Source organism: Dasypus novemcinctus, chromosome 18, assembly GCF_030445035.2.
Source record: "Dasypus novemcinctus isolate mDasNov1 chromosome 18, mDasNov1.1.hap2, whole genome shotgun sequence".
Lineage (NCBI taxonomy): Eukaryota > Metazoa > Chordata > Mammalia > Cingulata > Dasypodidae > Dasypus > Dasypus novemcinctus.
In genome coordinates, this window is record NC_080690.1 from 25,300,879 (window position 1) to 25,323,261 (window position 22,383).

The following is a 22,383-nucleotide window of genomic DNA, read 5'->3' on the forward strand; positions in this document are numbered from 1 at the left end:
TTTAATCTAAAGACAATAATAGCCAATAGTATGATTGTATTTATTATTATCACGACTGCCGTTTGATAAAATCTTTTTAGTTTACATGGATTTTCTTATGTGGTAGATAGTCCCAAAGGTTTTCTCTCTGCTTGGCTACACTTGATGCCTAGGGGAATGCTGAAAATAAATGCTTATCTTTCCCACAAAGGGCATAATGAGGACGGAGGAGGTCAGATTAAGATGACAGCTACAGAAATTGGGGTTGGACAGCAAGGGAGGGAGAGGAGTTGACTTCTACAGGAAAACCGGATGAGGTCTTTGGGGGAGTTCATGTTATGAATCACAGAGCAGAGTCAGGGCAGGAAGGCACAGGATTGGTATTTAAGAGAACTAGAGGCTTTACTTGGCTTTAATGGGTATGGATTTAGGCAAGTACCCTCTTGTCTCCAGGCTTTGTCAGTGGAGGGGGATGAACTCAAGGATATTTCTGGTTCTTTCTGTGGTCCAAGGACTGCCCCACCTGGACCACCCCATCCTTTTTTATTAGAATTGGGACTTTTTCCAGGCAGACCACACCCCCAGCTTCTTACACCCTCTTTGTCACACAAACAGTCTTCTGGAAAGATCTGATCAGTTGAACTGTTTAGAGTAGCAAAAGCCTGGAAATAACCTGACTGTCCTTTGGAAGTGGTCAGCTAAGATAAATGATAAGACCATCCATACGGTGGGTGAGGTAGCTCTATATGAAATGATGTGGAAGAAGCACCTCAATTTATTGTTATAGGGAAAAGGAAAGGTGAAGAACGACATGTGCACTATGGCACCTTGTTGTGCAAAATAAAATAGGGCATGCATGTATTGGCAAAGATATGTTTAGAACCTGGTAAAAGCAGTTATTTTTGAGTGAGGAAAATGAAGGACTGGGAGTCAGAACTGAGGGGAAGACTTACTTGTTGCAAAAATGTTGGTTTATTTTTTTTCAATATGCATACCTTTATTTCCAAGTAACGACTCAAGTATATGGTTTATATTTGTGTATGTGTGTGTGTGTGTGTATGGGGAGGGGGATAAGGCCCATGAGTTCTAGAATTTAAAAAGATGTTCCAACCCTGGCTTCGCTGCTCTCCAGCTGTGTCTTTGACCAAGGCTGTGATCTTCTCTAAGACTCCATTTCATTTGTAAATGGGGGTGTAATTAGTTCTCTCTCACAGTTTGCATGTGTTAGCATGTTTGTATGTTTACGGCATTTTGCGTACTGAGCAATATACCAATGTGTCTTATCTCCCCATTTTATCCCTCTTGGAATTACAAATTCTGATTTCTCTTTTCCTAGCTTCATTCCGATATTGACTCTGGTGATGGGAACATTAAATACATTCTCTCAGGTGAAGGAGCTGGAACCATTTTTGTGATTGATGACAAATCAGGGAACATTCATGCCACCAAGACATTAGACCGAGAGGAGAGAGCCCAGTACACACTGATGGCTCAGGCGGTGGATAGGGACACCAACCGCCCGCTGGAGCCGCCCTCCGAGTTCATCGTCAAGGTCCAGGACATTAACGACAACCCTCCGGAGTTCCTGCACGAAACCTATCACGCCAATGTGCCGGAGAGGTCCAACGTGGGTGTGTACAGTGCCGCCTGCCCCGCCTCCCGCCCTGCGATCTGTGGGAGTGGGCGGACTGGTACCTGTTCTCCTAAATCAGGAAGCAGCACTGTCCCCACTGCTTCTAGGACAGGGGTTCTTAGCCTTTTCGTTCCACAGATCCCTTTGCCAGTCAGGTGAAAAACACAGACCCCTCCCTAAGTCACACTATACTGTGTGTTATTTAATAAATGTATCACATGCGCACCAACACATCCCCACAAGAATAATGTTATTCTGACTTTCAATTCAAGCTCACAGATGCCTGGTTAAGAGCCCCTGTTCTAGGACAAAGTAAACAAATGAATGAATTTTAGTTACGGAGCTGAAGTTTCAAGTATTTAAAATGCACTTGATGAGCTCAAATGTGGCTCGAGTGGTTGAGCCCCTGGTGCCTCCTAAAAACAAAACAAATAAGAAAACAAACCAAAATTCAAACTCAGGGGAGTCTATGTGGCTCAGAGCGTTGAGTGCTGTCTTCCTACACACAAGGTCCCAGGTTCAATCCCTGTCCCTGGTATCTCAAAAAAAAAAAAAATGCACTTGAAGTTTTAAAATCTGAACTTATAAAATATGAGTAAGTATGAAGGAGTGGGGAAGAAGATGATTCAATCTGGGTGATCCTGTCCCTTGCGCTTATGAACCCTATGATATTGTTGTTCAATAATTAATAGCAGTGGCAATGTTTGGTTTAGGTAGGCACTATGCTAATTCAATTACATATATTCAGTTTTTCATGAAATTTTTCCTTTGGGTATCTTTGTAAAGTCCTGTTTGTCATATTTTACAGAGGAGGAATCCAAACCAGAAACAGGTTAACTAATTTATGTAAGGACTTTCAAGCTATTAAGTAGATCCGGAAGACACTTAGGCATGGCACTCTGGTGTCATCTGTTATTACAATAAATCCAAAGTTAGGTATGTCTTTTCATTATACACAAAGGCAGATTGCGTTGCCGAAGGACAGCTCTCTGCAGGTTTTCTTCAATGAGCTACCTTCTCCTGGCAGTCACATTAATTTGGCTTTAGAGAATGCATGGGATCATTTGTGAAGCATGCCTTATATGATAAGGAAGGCATGTTTCAGTGAGCAGGGTTGTTCCAACAGGAAGTAAGTCCAGTTATATGAGTTGGAGATTTAGAGCTCAAATGAATTTAAGGATCTTCAGGGCCAAATCACCATGTCACATATGAGAAAACTGCACCAATAATGAAAGTCAACCTTTTTAAGAAAGTTAGATGCAGAAGTGACTGTAGAACCCCAAGTTCCTTCCACATTTTGTGGAGAGTCTCTTTGGTCAGAAAATAGTCTCCCCCCCACCCCTTTTCCCCTATCAGGTAAAATCAAACTCTTCTCATAATTGATAAGAGCCAAGCTGAGCCATTTTCTGCCTTTTTCTCTCCCCTTTTCCCTACCCAGTCCTTCAGTTTCTTGGTATTCACTTGAGAATTTTAATAAGAAACAATAGACACACACACATACACACAAATCCCTAAATAGGGGCTGCAGTGTCAAGATCTGAGCCAGAGGGAAATACCAATCATCAAAAAGGATATGCCGGGAGAATTTGCATTGTTCCCTCCCCTGGGGACTCTTGTTGCTTAGGAATAATGCCCAGGCTTCTTCTTATGATGGAGGAGAGGGTAGTCTTCAATTGGCAGACAGGACAGTGCTTCTGACTGTACCTGGAACCTGGACAATGCCGTACACCTTTCTAAGTTTGCACTTTAGTCATCTATAAAGTGAGGATGATATAAACTATGATGAGATTTGAACACAATAGAAGTAAAATAATTTGCATTTTTTGTAATGGACTTGGCAGAGTACCAGAATCAAATGACACATAGCAAATAGTTAATTTCCTTAGTTGTACCATGATAGTAGAGAATAGAGCTCCTTCATCCTTAGTCCTTATCAATCTCCGGTGCCTAGAATAGTGCCTAGCAAGTGAGAAGAGCTCAAGAGGTTGTTTGCATGACATAATGAATTGCTAATTAGTAATTTAAAAATCAGATTTACTTTTATGTCACATGAAAATCACAGACAATGGTGCCAATTAAAGGCTAGCTAGAGGCCGTATTTCAGCATACTTGACCTCCCACATAGAAGCTTCTGGTAAAAATGTCATGGAAAAAGCATGAGGTTGTTGCTCAGGAGATCAAGGTTAGACTCCTAACTCTGAAATAACCAACTTGGTTATTCTGACACTTAATTTCTCACAAGTACAGTGAAGGCAAAAAATGCCCAGCAGAGGGATAGTGACAGAACACAAAGTGCCGAACGTGGGACTGGACCCAGAGGAAAGGGAGAAGTCCTGTTTCCTCTGAACCCCAGCTCTGAAGTCTGACACCCTAGACCCCAGGTCTTTCTAGGAAAAGTGACAATTCCATCTCCCTTGAATTTTCTAGTTTCTTTTCATTCCAAACCACAGATGCTTGCCTTAGATCTCACCAAAAGCTGATTGGTTGTTTCTGTTTTATGGCTACCCACCCTGTTAGTGATGGGGAGGTGCAATTTTCATGCCGGTAGAGAACAACATTCTGCACAATATTTATGGCCATAAATTAATTAAACTGTAATATTAGCAGCAATTTTATCACCTGCAAAGCAACAATAAAATGATGTATTTATTGCTCTGCTACAGATGGAAGATTGCACTCTGTCCTTCTGTGAAAAGCAATTCATCACTAATTATCATTTATTTTACTCTTTGGGAGGATTTTTATTTAATTATTTGATATACTTACTATTTCAATTGCATGGGTCTTAGAATGATTTTGCAATCTTGTTCATGTTATTATTTTAACTACACCGCATAGCAGGTTGTGCTCTGAATGTAGAAAGTTCATTTTTAAACTATCAGACTTTAAAAAAGCAAGCGAAGAAGAAAGGAAAGAAGGAAGATTGCTTTGCATCTGAATTCCAGGAAAAGAAGAACATATTGAAAAATTGTAGGGCTCTTCTTGGTTTTTTAATTTTAAAATCAAACTTTGTAAACAAGAATCAATTTGACAAGCGTAGACTGTGTGGCTTATTAATTTTTTTCTTCCTTAAGGAACATCGGTAATCCAGGTGACAGCTTCAGATGCAGATGACCCCACATATGGAAATAGCGCCAAGTTAGTGTATAGCATCCTTGAAGGACAGCCCTACTTTTCAGTGGAAGCACAGACAGGTACTGTGGAATGTCATTGTGATTGGTGATTTTGTGAATCAGGAGTCCAGACCTATTCACTAAACCTATTCCATTGCTTTCTCAAAATTAAAAGAGCTATTGTGAGTATTAGATACTATACATGCACTTGGCATATGGTTAGCATTCTGTGAACCGTATGTATCATTGTTTCTGCCAGCGTTTCTCAAAGTCACATTAGCAAATTTTATTTTGAAATTAAACTTTTGTGCCAGAAAGGACGTGAACTGTGGATCAAAATTAAGACTGAATAAATTTGGGTACTGAATAAACACCTGTGGATTATCTGAGTGGAAGCTCTCAACACTTGCTCTTGGGGATCTCAGTTCTGACAGCACATTATGCAGCGTTGGGGACAATGGGGGTGGGGAACTGATGGTCCCATACACACATTCCCAGTCTCTTCTACTGTACCTAAGATTCCCCATGGATTTTGGCATCAAGAAAGAAAACTTCAGAGTTTTCTACAGAAAGACAATAGCAAACCAAAAATATGAACAAATATCGCAAACCCAAATGGCTTAAATTCATTTATCCCAAATTGGACCATCGACTTCTTTTATTGGAAAAATTACACAGTGACATCTTAGGAGACTCAGTTTACAATATGCCCAAGGTTTCCCATCTCCTTTTTTTCCACAATATGCCCCATATTTTTGAAAGATGATTGCAATTAATCTGTATTTATTTTTATAATTAAAAATCATGTCTGTGCATGCACGCGTGTGTGCATGTATGCAGCCAATCAGACATTTTGCTCATTTGCTTGACTTAGTATCATTTTAATTTACATGTAGTCATTTATTTGTAGCCACTTTGTCTCAGAATTCAGTTTATAGGGCCACCTGCTATGATTTCATCAAAGGCATTTGCTATTTAATCTTCCCAGGTTAACCAAGGATAAATGTGTGATTTTATCTGGACTTCCCAGATGTTAAAACCTGGTAAAAGAATTGCAATTGCAATCTTCTGAGTCTCTGGGTCCTATGGTTAGGAACTACTGGTTTGAGCCCGCCAATTATTTAACTGATAAGGAAAATGAGTTCAAGGCTGTTGCTCAGACTCATAACAAACATCTAGGGCTAAGAGAGGGATAAAGACTTAAGGCTTCCACAGTGTTCGCTTTATATTTCTAGTATAAATGTTGCCATATCTACAGAGAGAAAAAGCTGGTAGATGTTTCCAAAATATTTAAGTAAGCATGGTTTTCATGCAAACCGTGTGCCAGCATCCAGCGATCATATGGAAGTCAGTCATTAATTACTGATGTTGTCAGTGATAGGTGATAGTAGACAGTGTTTTCATAAACCTTATGTACCTCTTTACCCATTTGGTTCTCTCTGATAGAAGGTGATATTAAAATTTTAATGTGTTGTATTAAATACATGTCTCCTACTTTTAACTGAATATGAACCATATAAATGTTCGTAAGAAATGCATGCAGATATAGACTTCCAAAAGATACTACTGATTTTTGAGTCCAAAAACATGGATTTAGTAAAGGACATCTATACGATGAGTCTTAAGTATTTCAGTCTGTAGGATCTCTCAGTGTTATACTTCAAGAGAATGAAGTAATTACTTGTATTTAAAATGGAACATATAGAAACAATTGCAATTTTAATGCTATATTTAGAGTGATTAAGATTTGTTAAAAAAGACGTAAGTCACCACAGGTATGGCTGCTTCTGATTAGAATTTTCTATTGACATGACTTTTCTGGGAGGGTAGGGGCTATTTTATTCATCTTTGTTTCCCAGAGCCTAGAACTTTTTGTTGTTATAATGAATTTCAGGGCCAAAATAAGGCTTCTAGGTTCTGTGATATTTTTTGCTCACTTGTCCAGGAATCATCAGAACAGCCCTTCCCAACATGGATAGGGAAGCCAAGGAGGAGTACCACGTGGTGATCCAGGCCAAGGACATGGGTGGACACATGGGTGGACTCTCAGGGACAACCAAAGTGACGATTACACTGACCGATGTCAATGACAACCCACCAAAGTTTCCGCAGAGTAAGTAGGTGGGCTTGGCTTTCACTTTTCAATGATGCCATAGCCAGTGCTCTGTCTTCTCTGTCCCATTCCTGCTTTCCTTAGTTATTAAGAAGAAATCTAGAAAAACAGATTCTTTTTACATCATTCTTACAAAAAAGTCAAAACACACAAACAAAAAACAAATATAATGAATTAGTGGTAGTGAGAGAAAGACAAGAAGTAAAATATTCAATGACCTTTGAAATAGAAAATCTGTTTTACTATGTGCTTTTCCAGGTCATAGCAATGTGATACTAGTAATTCATTAACCCTTCTCTGTTTCACTTTTCTCATTTCTAACCTAAATATAATAATAGTATCTGAATTGGTTATGTATTGCTACATGGCAAATGTTCCAAACTTTAGAGGCTTAAAAATAATAATAACATTTATTTTTATTATGAATTTGCAATTTTGTCAGGGATTGGAGGAGATAGCTGGTCTCTGCTACCCAAAGCAAAAATGGTGGGGTAGGGGTAGGGATGGCAGAGGTGGGCAGCTCAACTGGAATTAGAAGCTCCTTGTCCAAATAACTGAATCACAGAACTTGCAAGTTGGTACTCTTTTGGTTCCTCTCCATCTAGGCTTTTCCATGTAGTGATTTGTCACTCGTCTCAGCATGATGACTGTGTCCCATGAGCAAGTGTATCAAGGACACCAGGCAGGCACTGTATTGCCTTTTATTCTCTGACTTCAGAAGTCACATAGTATCACTTCCACTGTAGCTGTAAACCTGCCCAAATTCAAGTTGCATGAATGTAGATTACATCTTTTGATGGAAGGAGCATCAAAGCCATATTGAAAGAAAAAGCAAGCAGGGTGGGAGATTTCATTATGGCCATCTTTGGAAAGTACAGTCTGCCACAGTACCTAAATAATAGGATTCTTGTCAGAAATAAATCAGCTGGTGTAAGATCCGACAATGACATCTGGCCTAAAGTGTCAACAAATCTTAGCCATTATTATTATCTGGGGAATTATGACATTTCTACATGATTTATAGGGTTGTTGAAAGAATTAAAGGAAATAAAGATTTTGAAAGGTTTAGTAGGTTATTATGATTCCTATCATTTAGTTAATAGTTACTACTATTGCAAACCTCTATAATGGCATACATTTTATATATTGAATAGAATTCCATGAAAGGCAGAATATGTTGCCCAAAGAAGGTGGCCAAGCCAGAACTTGAACACCAGTCTGTTGATGCATGTATACATATATTATAAATGTCCAATAAGTCTATCATGATGCAGGTGCTGCTAGTCCATGGGATGCACCATGAAACTGTCTATTTCATTAAATGAGAGGGCAGTAGTAGAACCTGTGAGTTCATCACCAGATAGGTGATGCTTTTTTCCAGAGGGCACCAGATATGGCCCAGGAAGGCACCATGGCCACCCAAAGGAATCCAAAGAAAATAATCTATGCAAGGGAGCAAGGCATTAAGATAGAGGATTATGAGGCAATGACCAGTTCTTACCAAATCCCAAAAGGAATGGGTAGTTTTGGCCTAGTGAGGCACAAACATCAGCATTCTCAATAAGCTTAAGGCTCATATCACACTCTAAGAAGTGCATGCACCATTATCCACACTGTAAAATTTGTCTGCTGTGCTTGAGGAAAAGGCCAGGCAGGATTATCAGCAGGCAGTCATTGTTGCTTTTGCTAATATACTATCATATAGTGAAGTTACACTGCTACTGTGCAGATGCCAATTTCATAGCCGTTTACTTGAATGAGATTCTGAGAAAATCAACTTATGGCAGGCTTTTCTAAACCTTCACTTAAGTTAGATAAGTTAGATATTATTTACAAAGGAACACCCCCACATCCCACTTGTCCTTTAATATGGAGGGCATAGTGAGATTGAGTTGAATATGGGAAAAAACAAAGTATTCAAAGCAAAGTAATATAGGTAAATATAGGCAGAGTATGGAACTGATACAATCTACGTGAGGGGGGAAACTAATGCTTAAAGAGGTTAAGTAACTTGCTCAGCACTACTGGGCTTGACAGAGGTAGAGGCAAGGCTTCTGACCTTGCTTCTCTCTGTTCTGCTTCACACAGAATATATGCTTCAGACATAGTTTTTAAATGTGAACATGCAAATGAGGTCATCTTACTCCCCTGCTGAAAACCTTCCATGTCTTCTCACCATGTTTAAATAAAACTCAAAGCCTTTTCCATTTCCAACAATGCCTTCTTTTATACAATAGGGCCCCAAACAACCTACATACCCCTATCTCTGTCCAAAATGCCCCAGTCACACTTGTCTTCTTGCTATGCTATGAAATCAACCAGTATATTCCTGTGTCAGTTTTTTTTTTTGCCATTTGCTGTTCCCTCTGGATGTAATTTTTATTTGCCAGATATTCACATAATTGTCTCCCTCAGTCCCTTTTGGTGGTGAGGGAAGGCAGGGAGGGAACGTGCCTGCTTCTGAAAGATGTCTTCTCTTCTCTCTTCATCCTCTTCAAAATCAATCTCTCTCCCCCCCACACACACACACACAAACCCATGAGTGTACGTATATTTGACCCAAACACATAATTCATCCACACCCATATTCACACATACACATACATCTGACAATCTTACACACACTTGTGCATGCACTCTCATGCACACTCACTATTCACCCACACCATCACAATCACACACTTATGCCAATCACAACACTTACATCCCCATACACATTTACACACACCCACACATAAAATCATACATGTCTACACATAATCACACACTTTACCCTCTAACCTTTATATTTCTTCTTCCTTGCAATGACATCAGTGTGTGTATATATGTGCTTATTTTCTTTTTAATGTGCCTTATTAAGGAAGGAATCTTGATTGTTTCATTTACTAGTAAATTTGCAGGAGCTAGAACAGTGCCTGGCATACAGTAGGTTGCTGATAAATATGAAATAAATACATATGGAAAGGTCACAGTGTGGGAAACCCTTCCAGATAAGGTGGTGGTGCTTGGTCAAGTAGTGAAGGATGTATAGTAAGAGAAAAGTTAAATATAGAGTTCAATGGGGTATGACATTAAAAAATAAAATTTTCATTTTGTCTTAATACTAATATGAAGCTGTTAAAGGTGTTTAAATAGAAAAGGGAAATTTCTGGGTACTTCAAAGTGCCATAAATACTAACTCTTGGACTATCCTGACAACTTGAAAACAGGTCTCTACTCTTTGTTTTTTTGTCTTTTTTGTGTTTTTTAAAGATTTATTTTATTTCTTTCTTTCACCCCCCCTCTCCCTTGCTGCTTGCTCTTGCTGTCTGCTCTCTGTGTCCATTCACTGCATGTTCTTCTGTGTCTGCTTGTCTCCCTTTGTTGCGTCATCTTGCTGCATCAGCTCTCTGCAGGCACGGGCCAGCTTGCCTTCACAAGGAGGCCCTGGGATGCAAACCCAGGGCCTCCCATATGGTAGATGGGAACCCAATCGATTGAACCACATCTGTTTCCCTCTTTGTTTTTTTTTTTAAATCCATTTTATTTATACATATTAATAAAGCATAAATCCATCCAAATTGTACCATCAGCGGTATTTGGCATAATCACATAGCTGTACATTCATCACTTAAATCATTATTAGAACATTTTCATTATTCCAATAATAATAATAATAATAATAAAAAAAACAGACAAGCAGAAACTCATCACCTCTCAATCTCTCTATGCTTCCCCTGCTGTACATAGCTTCTATTTTCTTTCCATATCTCTAGTTTATTTGTATTTTTATTTTATAAAAACAGTCTTATATATGCAATATCACCCATATTCATATTTCACATGAAGTTTCACAATGCTATATATTCCCATTTTACATTTTTAGCTTTCCTTCTAGTAATGTGCATGCAAGTCTTGACTATTTGAAAGCATGAAGTTATATGTGGACCTCCATCATTTCCTAAGGGGAAATATAGCTAAGTATTGTTTTCCTTCCTCACACGTGGCAGGTGACTCAACCATTTCACCCTAGACCCCACTTTGGTTTCATCATCCTTTTTAGAACACATTCCTTTGACAAGCAAGCTGCGTGGGATCTTCCTCTTATCTATTCATTTCTTTCATGTTTTCAATCAATAGAAAGTTCAATTTCAAACCCTTTGAGAAATTTATTGGGATTCAATGAAATCTAAAGTCTTACAGCTGCCAAATAAAAGGGAAAATAAAAATAGATGTCTTCTTCTTCTAGGCGTATACCAGATGTCTGTGTCAGAAGCAGCTGTCCCAGGGGAGGAAGTAGGAAGAGTGAAGGCTAAAGACCCAGACATTGGAGAAAATGGCTTAGTCACATACAATATTGTTGATGGAGACGGTATGGAATTGTTTGAAATCACAACGGACTATGAAACACAGGAGGGTGTGGTGAAGTTGAAAAAGGTGAGTTAGGGGAAGGAATCAGACTTGTCTGTGGCTTGGTCTCTTCTGCCAGGAGAACACTGCAAGAAACATGGGGTAAAAGGTTAAAAAATGAAATTATGGGTGACTGGGAGCTTACCTGATTTTTCAATAGACTTCTGGGAAGAGAAAGGATTGGCATTCTTTTCTGGTACTACAGAGGAAGCTGGAAAAAGGACTGATGATGACTCGCGAAAGTTCCTGCCTAGTTCATGTGTATTTTGGCACAGATTTCCCATGGGAGGAAGGACTATTGGATAAATCTGGATTTTGTAGATGCACCCCTGAGCATGCATGGAGTTCCCCCTTGAGCCCTGCCAAGCTGACTCTATTAATATAGGCTACTCAGAACTTTTCCTGTCTCAGATCTCCAAGGTCCACTGCATTGCTGGAACCTCTGTGAAACTCAAACCAAACCTATGTTTGCTTTTCCCTAAAAAACCAACCTGGGAAAACAACAACAATGGGTCTTTCCCAATAGTCAACTATCCTGTCACTAAAAATTAGTCCCTGGGTTTAATTCACTACAAATAAGAGTGTATTGTTTGCTCCTGTTTTGTTGTAAAAATATATCATTTACTCAAGACTAACTTGGCCAGACACAACATGAACCTCTTACAAACATCCTCTTATTTATTTTTTACAAAAGTCATATAAAAATAGATAATAGTACTCAATGGGCAAGAATACCACGATTTAATTATATGGCTATTGGGCTTCAGACAGATTAAATAAAATGAGAATCATGTAGCCAACAATCCTCAGATGTGGGATTCAATTCTAGGGCATTATAGAACAACTTCCCTCTGAAGACGAATTTTGATAGCAGCTGGGTCAGTAATGGTTTATAAAGGAGAGCCAGGTAGGATTCACTTTCAAGTGAGGAAATAGTTACCCTATATGCTAGAGTGGTTTCCCTCCTGATTTACCACTTGAGAAATCAACACCAAGCCATCATCAAACTGTATGGAGCATTAAGTCTGAATTGGATGATGGGATTACCTTGGTTTTAATCAAGCATTCGTTTTCAGATTGGTTTTGTAGCATGAATATTAAGCTTCTCGGTGTGATGGAAAAGATTGGACTGTAACTCTTACACTTAAAAAATTAGTTTGAAGAATCAATGAAGAGGCTAGCAGCTAGAGAAGAGGCGTGAGTTGGGAAGGGGGAAGCTGCTTCTGGAAGGATGATTTCAGTGAGGGCAGGGGGAAGAGTCATGCTTTAGGAAGTTTACTTTTCAAAATATTTGAAAGGTATGTTGGGCTTGGGAAAAATATTATGGGACACAGAACAATGAAGAGGTGAGAATGACTGTTTAAAAGAATAAAGAAAATGAAGGATATGGAGTTTGGGGTGAACTTTGGATACTTGGAAAAGTCAACATTAGTGACAATGAATGGTGTGAATGAGAAAGTCCAATCATCAGCCACAGGGGCTGGTTGCCATATATTCTGGTTTCTCCTCTGGAATAGTAGCTGTGTGAATCTTGTGTAACACAGAGCTGTCAACTTAGCTAACAATAATTAATATTACTATCTCTCCTGCTTGACACTAACATATGAGCATTGACATCAATGATTCCTGCTTCCCATTTTTTGCTGTTTGAGTAATTGGGTAGTTGGTTATGCTAAGGTTGTCACCTGTTTTCAGTGTATTCAGGGCATAAACACACACTGTGTCTCTAAAATCCTGAAACATTTAAATCACCCCATGGAACTCACACATCACAAATGAGCTCTCTGCATATGATTAATTTGCACATTCCCTGCATTTCAGTGTGTTTATTCCAGGTGAAAGAATCATCTTCTATAAAGCACTGGTGTTAGGAGTAAAACTGGATGAGACATTATTTCATTGTGAAAGAACATTTGCTGAAACTTGTAGCAGAAAGTTCCACATGTCCACAAACACACAAATTAAGAGGCAGATTTAACAGAGGAAAATTAGGGCTCCTTATGGAAGTCATTATATGCAGTTTACTAAAATAAATGGACAAGGAGAGATAATAGTAATTTTGTCTTTTAAAATTATTCATTAATATAGTATTTTCATTTATTTCTTTATTTTTCAACCAAGAGATGTTAAGTAATTATTATTGATCAGGCTGGAGATGCAGGAAATCTGAAGCTCAGGAAACAGAGTCCTAGCTACAGGATGATTACTATTTAACAGAATCATTAAGTGAGAAGAAAAAATAGAGCAAGTTTTCTCAAACTCAGCACTCTTGCATTTGGGGCTCAATAATTCTTTGTTGTTGGGGGCTATTCTGTACATGGTAGGGTGTTTAGCAGCATCCTGGGCTTTTATTCACTTGGCACCAACAGCATGTACCCACTGGTCATGATGATAATTCAGTAGCCATTGCCAAATATCCCTGGGTGAGGGGCAAAATCACCTCCTGTTAAGAAGCACTGCAATAAAGTGTGATAAGACCTAGATATATGTACTATATGACACCTTCCTAGACAGGGCAGTTCTTGAGCTGAATTTTGAAGGAAGGATGAATCCGCTTCACACACAAACACACACATATACACAGAAGAGCTCATGAAGATCTGGTATCAATGGAAAAGGATATGTTTAGTAAAGTACAATATATTCAGCCTTGAGGGTGGTGAGATGGAGGCAGCAGGACCAGGTGGGAAACTGCTGTAGGAATTCAAGGGAGAAATTATGAGAAACTGAATCCAAGAGATAATTAGGAGGCAGAGTCACGCATTTACTGAATATTTTAGAAGGGAATAAATATTTATTGAGTACTGACTGTGTATCAGACAACTGAATTAGATAATGGTGAACAAGAGAGAGAGAACCTGCCGTTGGCATATTTAGATGATCCCTGTGTAGTTAGCTGAAGAGGAACCAGTGTGAAATAAAGATGAGACTTTTAGGTAACTTGGTAGACCCGGGAAGGAAAAGCTAATCTGTCCTGTTTCCTCTAAACATGCCTGACCGAGTAGACTGCCCATCTATCTCAGAGAAATCACTCTAGTGGCACAGTTTCTAAGCTATTTATTTTTAACCAAATAAACTGAAATGCTCCGTGACAGCAACATTAGAAGGCATTTAAAGAAATCGCTCCATATTCCCTATTTTAATAAAATTATTTTCATATCTGATTATTTCCTTATGTACTTTGTCCACACATATATAATTGTGGACACATAACATTTAACACAGTTGCAATCATAGGGTGATCTGATTTGTTAACTTAATATCACATCATAAACATTTTACACACTATTACATAATATACATAATCATTTTAATGACTACATAATATCCCATCCTATCGATGGACCATTATTTCCTTAATAAAATCTCACAGTTGGATTTGGTCTTTTGTGTATACATTTTCCCTGATTAGATATAACCCTCAATTATATCTAACCAACATCATACATTTCTGAATGTTGTTTGTTTTGGTTTTTTGTTGAATTGATCCCTCAAGGCGAAGTTTCAGAGGTGGGATTAGTAAACTAAGGGCTATTGAGATTTTCATGCTTATGCAGTATGTTGCCTCATTTAACTTTATTTCATCTACTCATAACATAGATATAAATATTCACATGGGAAATGGCTGCAAATCCTTTTTGGAAGGAGGCAGGGAATAAACTGTTGGTAAATACTTAAATGCTACCTATCAATCAGCCCTTCGCCCCACTCAGTCAGAATCATTGATCCATATGATCCCTCAGTATACTCTTTCCTTGGCACTGGGGAGCCAAAGACTAGCAAAGATCAACAAGACTCAGGAAAATACTTTGGGTTACTCCCAGTCTAGCAGAGAAGGGAGGTGAGGGGCTATAGAAGGAAGTTTAGGGACCATAGAACACTCCCTGGTGGGAGCAGGAGAAGACTTCCCAAGGTAGTGAGGCTTAAGCTGACTAGTGAAAGGCTCAACAGACCCTAAACAAGCTGGATAAGGACATTCCAGATGAATAAACATTTTCAAAGACCTGGAGGCCTGCCTTGGTTTCTAGGATGCATCAATCAGGCTGTAATGTGACTGTACTTGCCTCAGCACTAATGGGGCATTTCAGTGGGGACGTGCCTCGGGTTCCTTAGGCATATGTCGAAACCAAGTTCAAAAGATTGTGCTCAGGTGCCATCACCAGACTACCTCAGATTAGAGTTTCTTCCCTTCTGGGAAGGTTATAGCTTACTTGGTCTCAGACCTCTCATATTCTAGTTGTTGATTCTGACTATTAATTGCAGATATTTTTTGAGAAATTGCAGCCATCTCATACCTTCAGCCTATAAATATCATTCTTTTCTGCTTGACCCAGTCAAGGATCACATTCTGCTGCTGAGGCCCAGAATGGTGGAGCAGTTGGTAGGAAATTTAACTTCAAGATAAGAGAATATAGCCTGACTCTTGGGGAGGTGAGAGTGGGAAGATGATAGGAAAAGTGTTGAAGATTTTGAATGTGTTTAACCTTCCTGAAACTTGAATCATTCTTGGTGTGGAGTTCTACAGAATTAGGTCAGGGCTAAGGCCCACGATTACATGCCTATTCAAAACAAGTGCTTGCCAGGCACATGAAAATGACAACAGCATGGGAGACAGATGCTTGACTCAAAAGATTAAACTCTTTCCAAACATTTGGTAGTTCAGCAGCAACCAGAGTACAAATTAGAGAGTTCCGTTTCCTAGGGATTAGGGTTTGTTTTTCTGCTACAGTTTTACTTTTCACCCTTTGCTGCCTGACTGTACCTCCTTTCATTCAGACTTAGGGAATGAGTGTTTTCCATCAATTTCCCAGTAACTGCAGTCATTCAAATGCTGCTTTTCAATTTCGTTCATATCTGTATAAAACCTTTACTTTTAATACTTGATTTTCTTTCAGTGGACCTAACATTTTTACAAATCTATGTTCTTTAAATAGGAAGCATTATTCTCATTGTCCTTTCACTTGTCAAAAATAGAGGTTCACCTTAAAATGAATACAATAAAAACAAAACAATGGTATTTCAGTCTAGCAAGAGTTGTGTCATGGTCTCTCAAAAGTAGGATCAGTGAGAGTAAAAGATATGTTAAATATCAGCACTATCTCAAAATTATCTCCCTGTTGTGTTCAAGATTGAAGGAATTGGAAAAGAAATAATTATTTGTATAAATAAGTTAATGTGTTTAACAATCCTACTCACCCAAATTACCTATAAACCACTTCACATCATCTTCTGGGCCAATCCCGGCAAGTGTCTCAGGATTTGGAAAATGCTAAACCATCAGAAACTTAATAAATGAGGTTGTCAATATAATTAAACCAGATGTGGCAGAAAGAAAAAAAGCACTTGTCAATTGAGGCATACCTTTGCAAAGAGGCTGAAATTTAGCAGGTATTTTTACTACCAAGATATTTAGTACTTTATTACAGAAATGGGCTATAAAATGTATTTTCCTAGTGTTTCAAATCTGTCCCTTAGACTTTTAATGCCTGATTTGGACAGGCTTTATGTTGCTGAGATTCATTTTCAACTATGTGGTTTTTCTATGTCTGCCATGCACCAAGAATTATCCTTAAAGCAAATTACAAGTTTCAGCAGTTGATGTCTGATTTTGTGACCAAATGGCTCAGGTAACTGGGTAATGAATAGACACTGATTTGCTCTCTTTGAGGAACTCTTCACTCTGCCCTATAAAACAATCCGGTCTTTCTTTTACCTTATTATTTCAAAGAATTTGTTGTCAATCTTCTCCTCATTCTGGCCAGCCTGTAGATTTTGAAACCAAAAGAGCGTACAGCTTGAAGGTGGAGGCAGCCAACGTGCACATTGACCCGAAGTTCATCAGCAACGGACCATTCAAGGACACTGTGACAATTAAGATTGCAGTAGAAGATGCTGATGAGCCCCCCATGTTCTTGGCCCCAAGTTACATCCACGAAGTCCTAGAAAATGCACCTGCTGGAACGGTGGTTGGGAGAGTGCACGCCAAAGACCCTGATGCTGCCAATAGTCCAATAAGGTACAAGCAGATTTGTTTTAAGCAATGGGATGGGGAACTTCAGAGGCAAGAGGTTTGGCAGGAATACATCCTTCGGTCTCTAAAAGGGTTCAAGTTTATCTTAAGAAGGAACAGTAAACAGGATTGAGATTTAGAAGATGGGAGTTTCAGTTCAACCTCTGCTACTAACTTTTTAGCCCTTTTCGTGCTACATAATTTCTCTCTGGAATAGATTCCTCTATGTGCACTTGGGGCTATAAGCCTTGACTTATCTGCCCCAGGGAAATTTGGTGGTTTATAAATATTGACTATGAAATCATTATATTAATTATAATTTCTTGAACACCTTCCTATATTGTAGTTATTTTACTAGGTGTGTTAGGTAAATAACCTCCTCTATCCCCTCCACTTTGTTGTTATGGGAATTATTATTCCTTAAATTAAGAGGAAATTGATACTTTGCAGGGCAAAGTGACCCATCCAGAGTGACACAGCAAATAAGTAGGAGGCTAAGAAAGCAAACTCTGTCCATCAAACTGCTGCAGCACAGTTGGAAAAGGTAGCAAAGTGCCAAACAAACTTAGGAAGCTCTTATAATTTTGGATATATTTTTTGTAACTTACAAAAGCAAGCTGCAAAAATAGCAGAAAGTCACCCAACCCCACCCCTAACCAGAACTAATGACCAAAGAGGCTGAGAGTGACGATGAGAGAGTAATGAGAAGAGCCTGAGAAGAGGGCTTGCATCACAGATTCAAGAGCAACCCGCTCAGATCTGGATTCGATTCCAAAGGCCACTCTCTTAACTCTTCTCTTGCCCATATTCCTTCATCTGCTGCCTCTTGGTTTCCTTGCCTCTGCTCTTCTACCTACCTTTTCATCATCCATCTTGTGGTCAAAGTGATCATTTTAAAATGCAAATCCAATCCCTCATCATACCTCAGTTGACCACTAACTACAAAGGAAAACCAGTGATTACATTGTTCGCTAACAGCTGCCCCCTTCAAAGTCCTCTAAAATCTGTTCCTTAGTTCAAGGCCCTTCATCAAGCCCCTCCATAATAACCCCTGCTGTACCCTCCTGATCTCTTCTGCTTTGTGTTGTCCTGTCTCTTCACAGCAAACTTTCAACTGCAGCTGGACCGAGCTGCTTCCCATTCTCTGAAGTGCCCCTGCTCTCTCCAATCCTTGCCTTTCTACATATTGTTCCTCCTGGTTGGTGCTCTCTGCTTATGCATTTTTCACATTACTACACTGTACTCATTTTCTCCATAGCCATCTGGGATTCACCTCCTCTAGGGATTCTTCCAGGCTCCCTGCAGAGGGGTTGGATGCCCTTCCCAGAGGCTTCCACCTCCCAGCATCACCATGCCACATCACAGTGACACCTTAGGTTGTGTGTTGTCCCAACTAGCTGGCACACTCAAAGAAATATGGGGATGTGTCTATCTAGTACAGGGTTGACAAACTAAAGCCCACAGGCTAAATCTAGTTGTCATCTGATTTTCTTTCCTTTTTTTTTTCCTGTTGAGATAAAATTCACATACCATAAAATATAAAATTCACCTTTTTAAAATGTGCAATCCAGTAGTTTTTATTTTATTTCACAAGGTTGTTAACAATCACTCCTATGTAATTCCACAACATTTTCATCACTCCCAAAACATACCCCTTACCCTTTAGCAGTCACCCCATTCCTACTTCTTATAAACTCTGGCCACATTAATCTACTTTCTGTCTCTACAGGTATTCCAATTCTGGATAGTTCATATAAATGAAATCATAAAATGTCTGGTCTTAAGTGACTGGATTCTTTCACTCAGCATAATGTTTTCAGGGTCCATTCCCTGATGTTGAACAGATCAGTCTTTATTTCCATTACAGAATAGTATTCCATTGTTGCATGTGTCATATTTGGTTTATCAATCAATTGATGGACATTTGAGTTATTTCTACCTTTTGGCTATTAGGAATAATGTTGCTACAAACATTCCTGTACAAGTATGTGCATGAACATGTTTTCATTTCTCTTGGAACTATACCTAGAATGGAATTGCTGGGTCATATGATAATTCTCTGTTAACTTTTTGAGGATTGCCATGCTGTTTTCCTCAGTGGCTATACCATTTTACATTCCCATCAGCAATGTGGGAGGGTTCCAATTTCTCCACCTCCTCATAACCACCTGTTTTATTTTTTATTGTAGCTATCTAAATTGGTATGAAGTGATAACTTGCAGTTTTGATTTGTATTTCACTAATGACTAATGATGTCAGGTGTCCTTGCATGTGCTTATTGGTTCTTTTAATGGCTTCTTTGGAGAATTGTCTATCCACATCTTTTGCCTACTTTAAAATGGGGTTATTGGTCTCTTTTTTTATTGTTGAGTTATTGAGTTACAGGTGTTCTTTGTATGTTCTGGACCCTACACACTTACCAGATACATGATTTGCAAATATTTCCTCCCATTCTGGGGGTTGTCTTTTCACTCTCTTGATAGTGGCCTTTTAGACAAAAGAATTTTTAATTTGGGTGAAGTTCAAATTATGTTCTGTCATTTTTTTGCTTGTGCTGTATGTATCATCTGAGAAATCATTGTCTAATCAAAGGTCATGGAGCTTTACACCCAAGTTTTCTTCAAAGAGTTTTATAGTTTTAGCACTTTCATTTAGTTCACTGTCTATTTTGAGTTAATTTTTGCATATGGTGTGAGGTAGGGGTCCACCTTCATTCTTTTGCCTAATGGATATACAATTTCCTCAGCATTGTTTGTTGAAAAGACTATTCTTTTCTCATTGAGTAATCTTGGCATCCTTGCTGAAAATCGATTGTCCATAAATATATATTTCTTGACTCTCAATTCTATTCCATTGACATGTCTATCCATATGAAAGTACCATAAGACATTGAATAATGAAGCTGTGAGTTCTTCAATTTTGGTGTTAGCATCCGTTTTATGAATTTGTTTACATATTGTTCTGGCTGTTTTCATGCTACAAGGGCAGAAGTAACTAGTTGTGGCAGAGACTCTATGATCTTTACAACCTAAAATATTTACTGTCTGGATCTTTACAGAATGTGTTTTCTGACCACTGTTCTCGTTCATCACTGTATGCTCCCCGTCTCTTTCTTTTTGTTTTTCTTTATTTTTTTAAAACTTTTAATTTGAAATATTTTCACATTTACAGGAAAGCTACAAAAAATAATACAAATCCCATACAGAGCACTTTAGCATACCCCTACTCCCTCCCTGAGATATCTGGATTCACCAATTTTGACATTTTTCCACCTTTCCCATTGCATGCTCCCTCTTAGCAGACTACTTAACACATAGTAGATACCTAATAAATATTTATTGAATGAATAAGTGAAAATAACCTCAGATTCCGCCTTGATATTAAAGCTGACAGTTTTGACTGTAAAAAGTATGGAACATGATAAAAAAGGTAGTCTCATTTACACATTTATTCAGCAGACCTTTAAGCACACAATGGGAGTTCCCAGAAAAGTATTTTAAAAAATGCCACCTATGTCAAAGAAAATGGTGGCAGGGCAGATGTAAGCTCCAATTGTAAGTGCTGTTCAGTTGCTTTTTGATCCTTGAATATTGTACTTAATTCAAGAACAGAAGATAATTACCCATTATTGAGTATCTTCTCAACCCTGGGAAATGCGTTGCACTAAATTATTTAAGTTATGGCTGCTCTAGGATCAAATAGATAAGAATATTGAGGCTTAGAGGGATGTAAGAACTTCCTCAAACTTACCTGGCCAATCATTGTTGGAGACTGGATTGTTAGCCCAAATATGTCTTGAATACATTTTGAGCTTTATACTCTAACCAACCAGCCTAAAAAAAATTTTTGTCTGAGAGGGTTTGAGTACTGCGCTCTCTCTTTGCAGGAAGATGAGTTACATAATGATGGGGAACCATTATAATACCTTTAAACTACTCAAAATTTTTCATAGTGTGAATTTCAAATGACTTAACTTTGACCTAGAATATGGAAGCACATTAGTAACAAGAGTGATGATCTAAAAATACACAGAACAACCATTCATTTCCTTTGCACTGCATTGCCTTCAAGGATCCACATCTGTGATTAGTTCTTTGGGTCAGATTTTCAGTGGTAGCTGTTCTGTGCATGTAGGTAATTTCCAGGTTGCAATTTTCCAATGCTACTCAATACCACCCTTGATCTAACCCCTCTCACCCACTTGGGTCCCTAATCTAGGAAACACCAAGCAAAATATAGGAGAATGTTCAAAGCTGTCAAGCCTCTTCTCCCCACTTCCTCCTTCCCTGCATGCTTCTCTTCACCTGTAAGAGAATCTGTGACCTTGGACATATAGGTTCACCCTATCTTTAGCTGCTTGGCCATTTTGCACATCTTTCTTCTTTCCCCTTAGCTTCCTTGATAGTAACTTCTTGCCTCAGACAGAATTATACCTAGTGTCTAGGGGCTCCCTAAATCTCAGCCATCTTACTCTCTTTATGTCCACTTCCCTGTAGTGTTCTCACCTGGACCAGGATAAAAAATTGAGTTGATGTTCCAGTTCCTTCTGTCAGCATTATCTTTTTCCTTGATTTTAATTCTGCATTCATTCTTCTGTCCTCTGTGCATTTCATCTACTTTTTCACTCATTCATTCATTCATTCATTCATTCAAAACCAATTTTTTGAGCTCACACTTACTATGACATACTTCAAAAAAATAAAAAGAGAGAGACCAACTCTACCTCCAACTCCATGAAACCTACAATCAACTTGCATTTCCATCCTATCATTGTAGCAGCAGATCCCTAGCTGAAGCCCAACCTAGGGATTTCTAATTGACTTTCTTTGTGCATCTTCCTGTCTAACATACTTGGGCTAGATACTATCTTCTATTCTAGCCTCCCATAAATATCCAAACATCCAGTGCCTTTTACTGGTGCAGTCTTCACATAGTTTTCTTTTTCCTCTGTTACCCATCTATATAACTCCCTTTTTATCTCATGTCTTAAAAACTGCATCAGATCCTAAGTTTCCTCTATTTTTCCCTCTACTCTCTCTTGCTTGGACCATCCTGCCCATGCTGATAGCCTATTTCCATTTGTTTGCTCTTTTCTCAAAAGTCCTCCATGTTATCTCACTGGCTACAGGGTAAAGGTCATACTTGG

General features: G+C 38.7%; 1 protein-coding gene across 4 annotated transcripts in view; it reads left to right on the forward strand.

Moving 5' to 3' along the window:
- Positions 1–22,383, forward strand: part of CDH11 (cadherin 11) — a 154,480-nt gene that overhangs the window by 104,436 nt on the left and 27,661 nt on the right. For all 4 annotated transcript variants that reach the window (XM_071209139.1, XM_058279900.2, XM_058279903.1 and 1 more), the window contains 5 exons: positions 1,316–1,610; positions 4,687–4,806; positions 6,671–6,838; positions 11,067–11,254; positions 16,990–17,243. In XM_071209139.1, the coding sequence (XP_071065240.1) occupies positions 1,316–1,610; positions 4,687–4,806; positions 6,671–6,838; positions 11,067–11,254; positions 16,990–17,243 (1,025 nt within the window). The remainder of the gene's footprint in view (positions 1–1,315; positions 1,611–4,686; positions 4,807–6,670; positions 6,839–11,066; positions 11,255–16,989; positions 17,244–22,383) is intronic.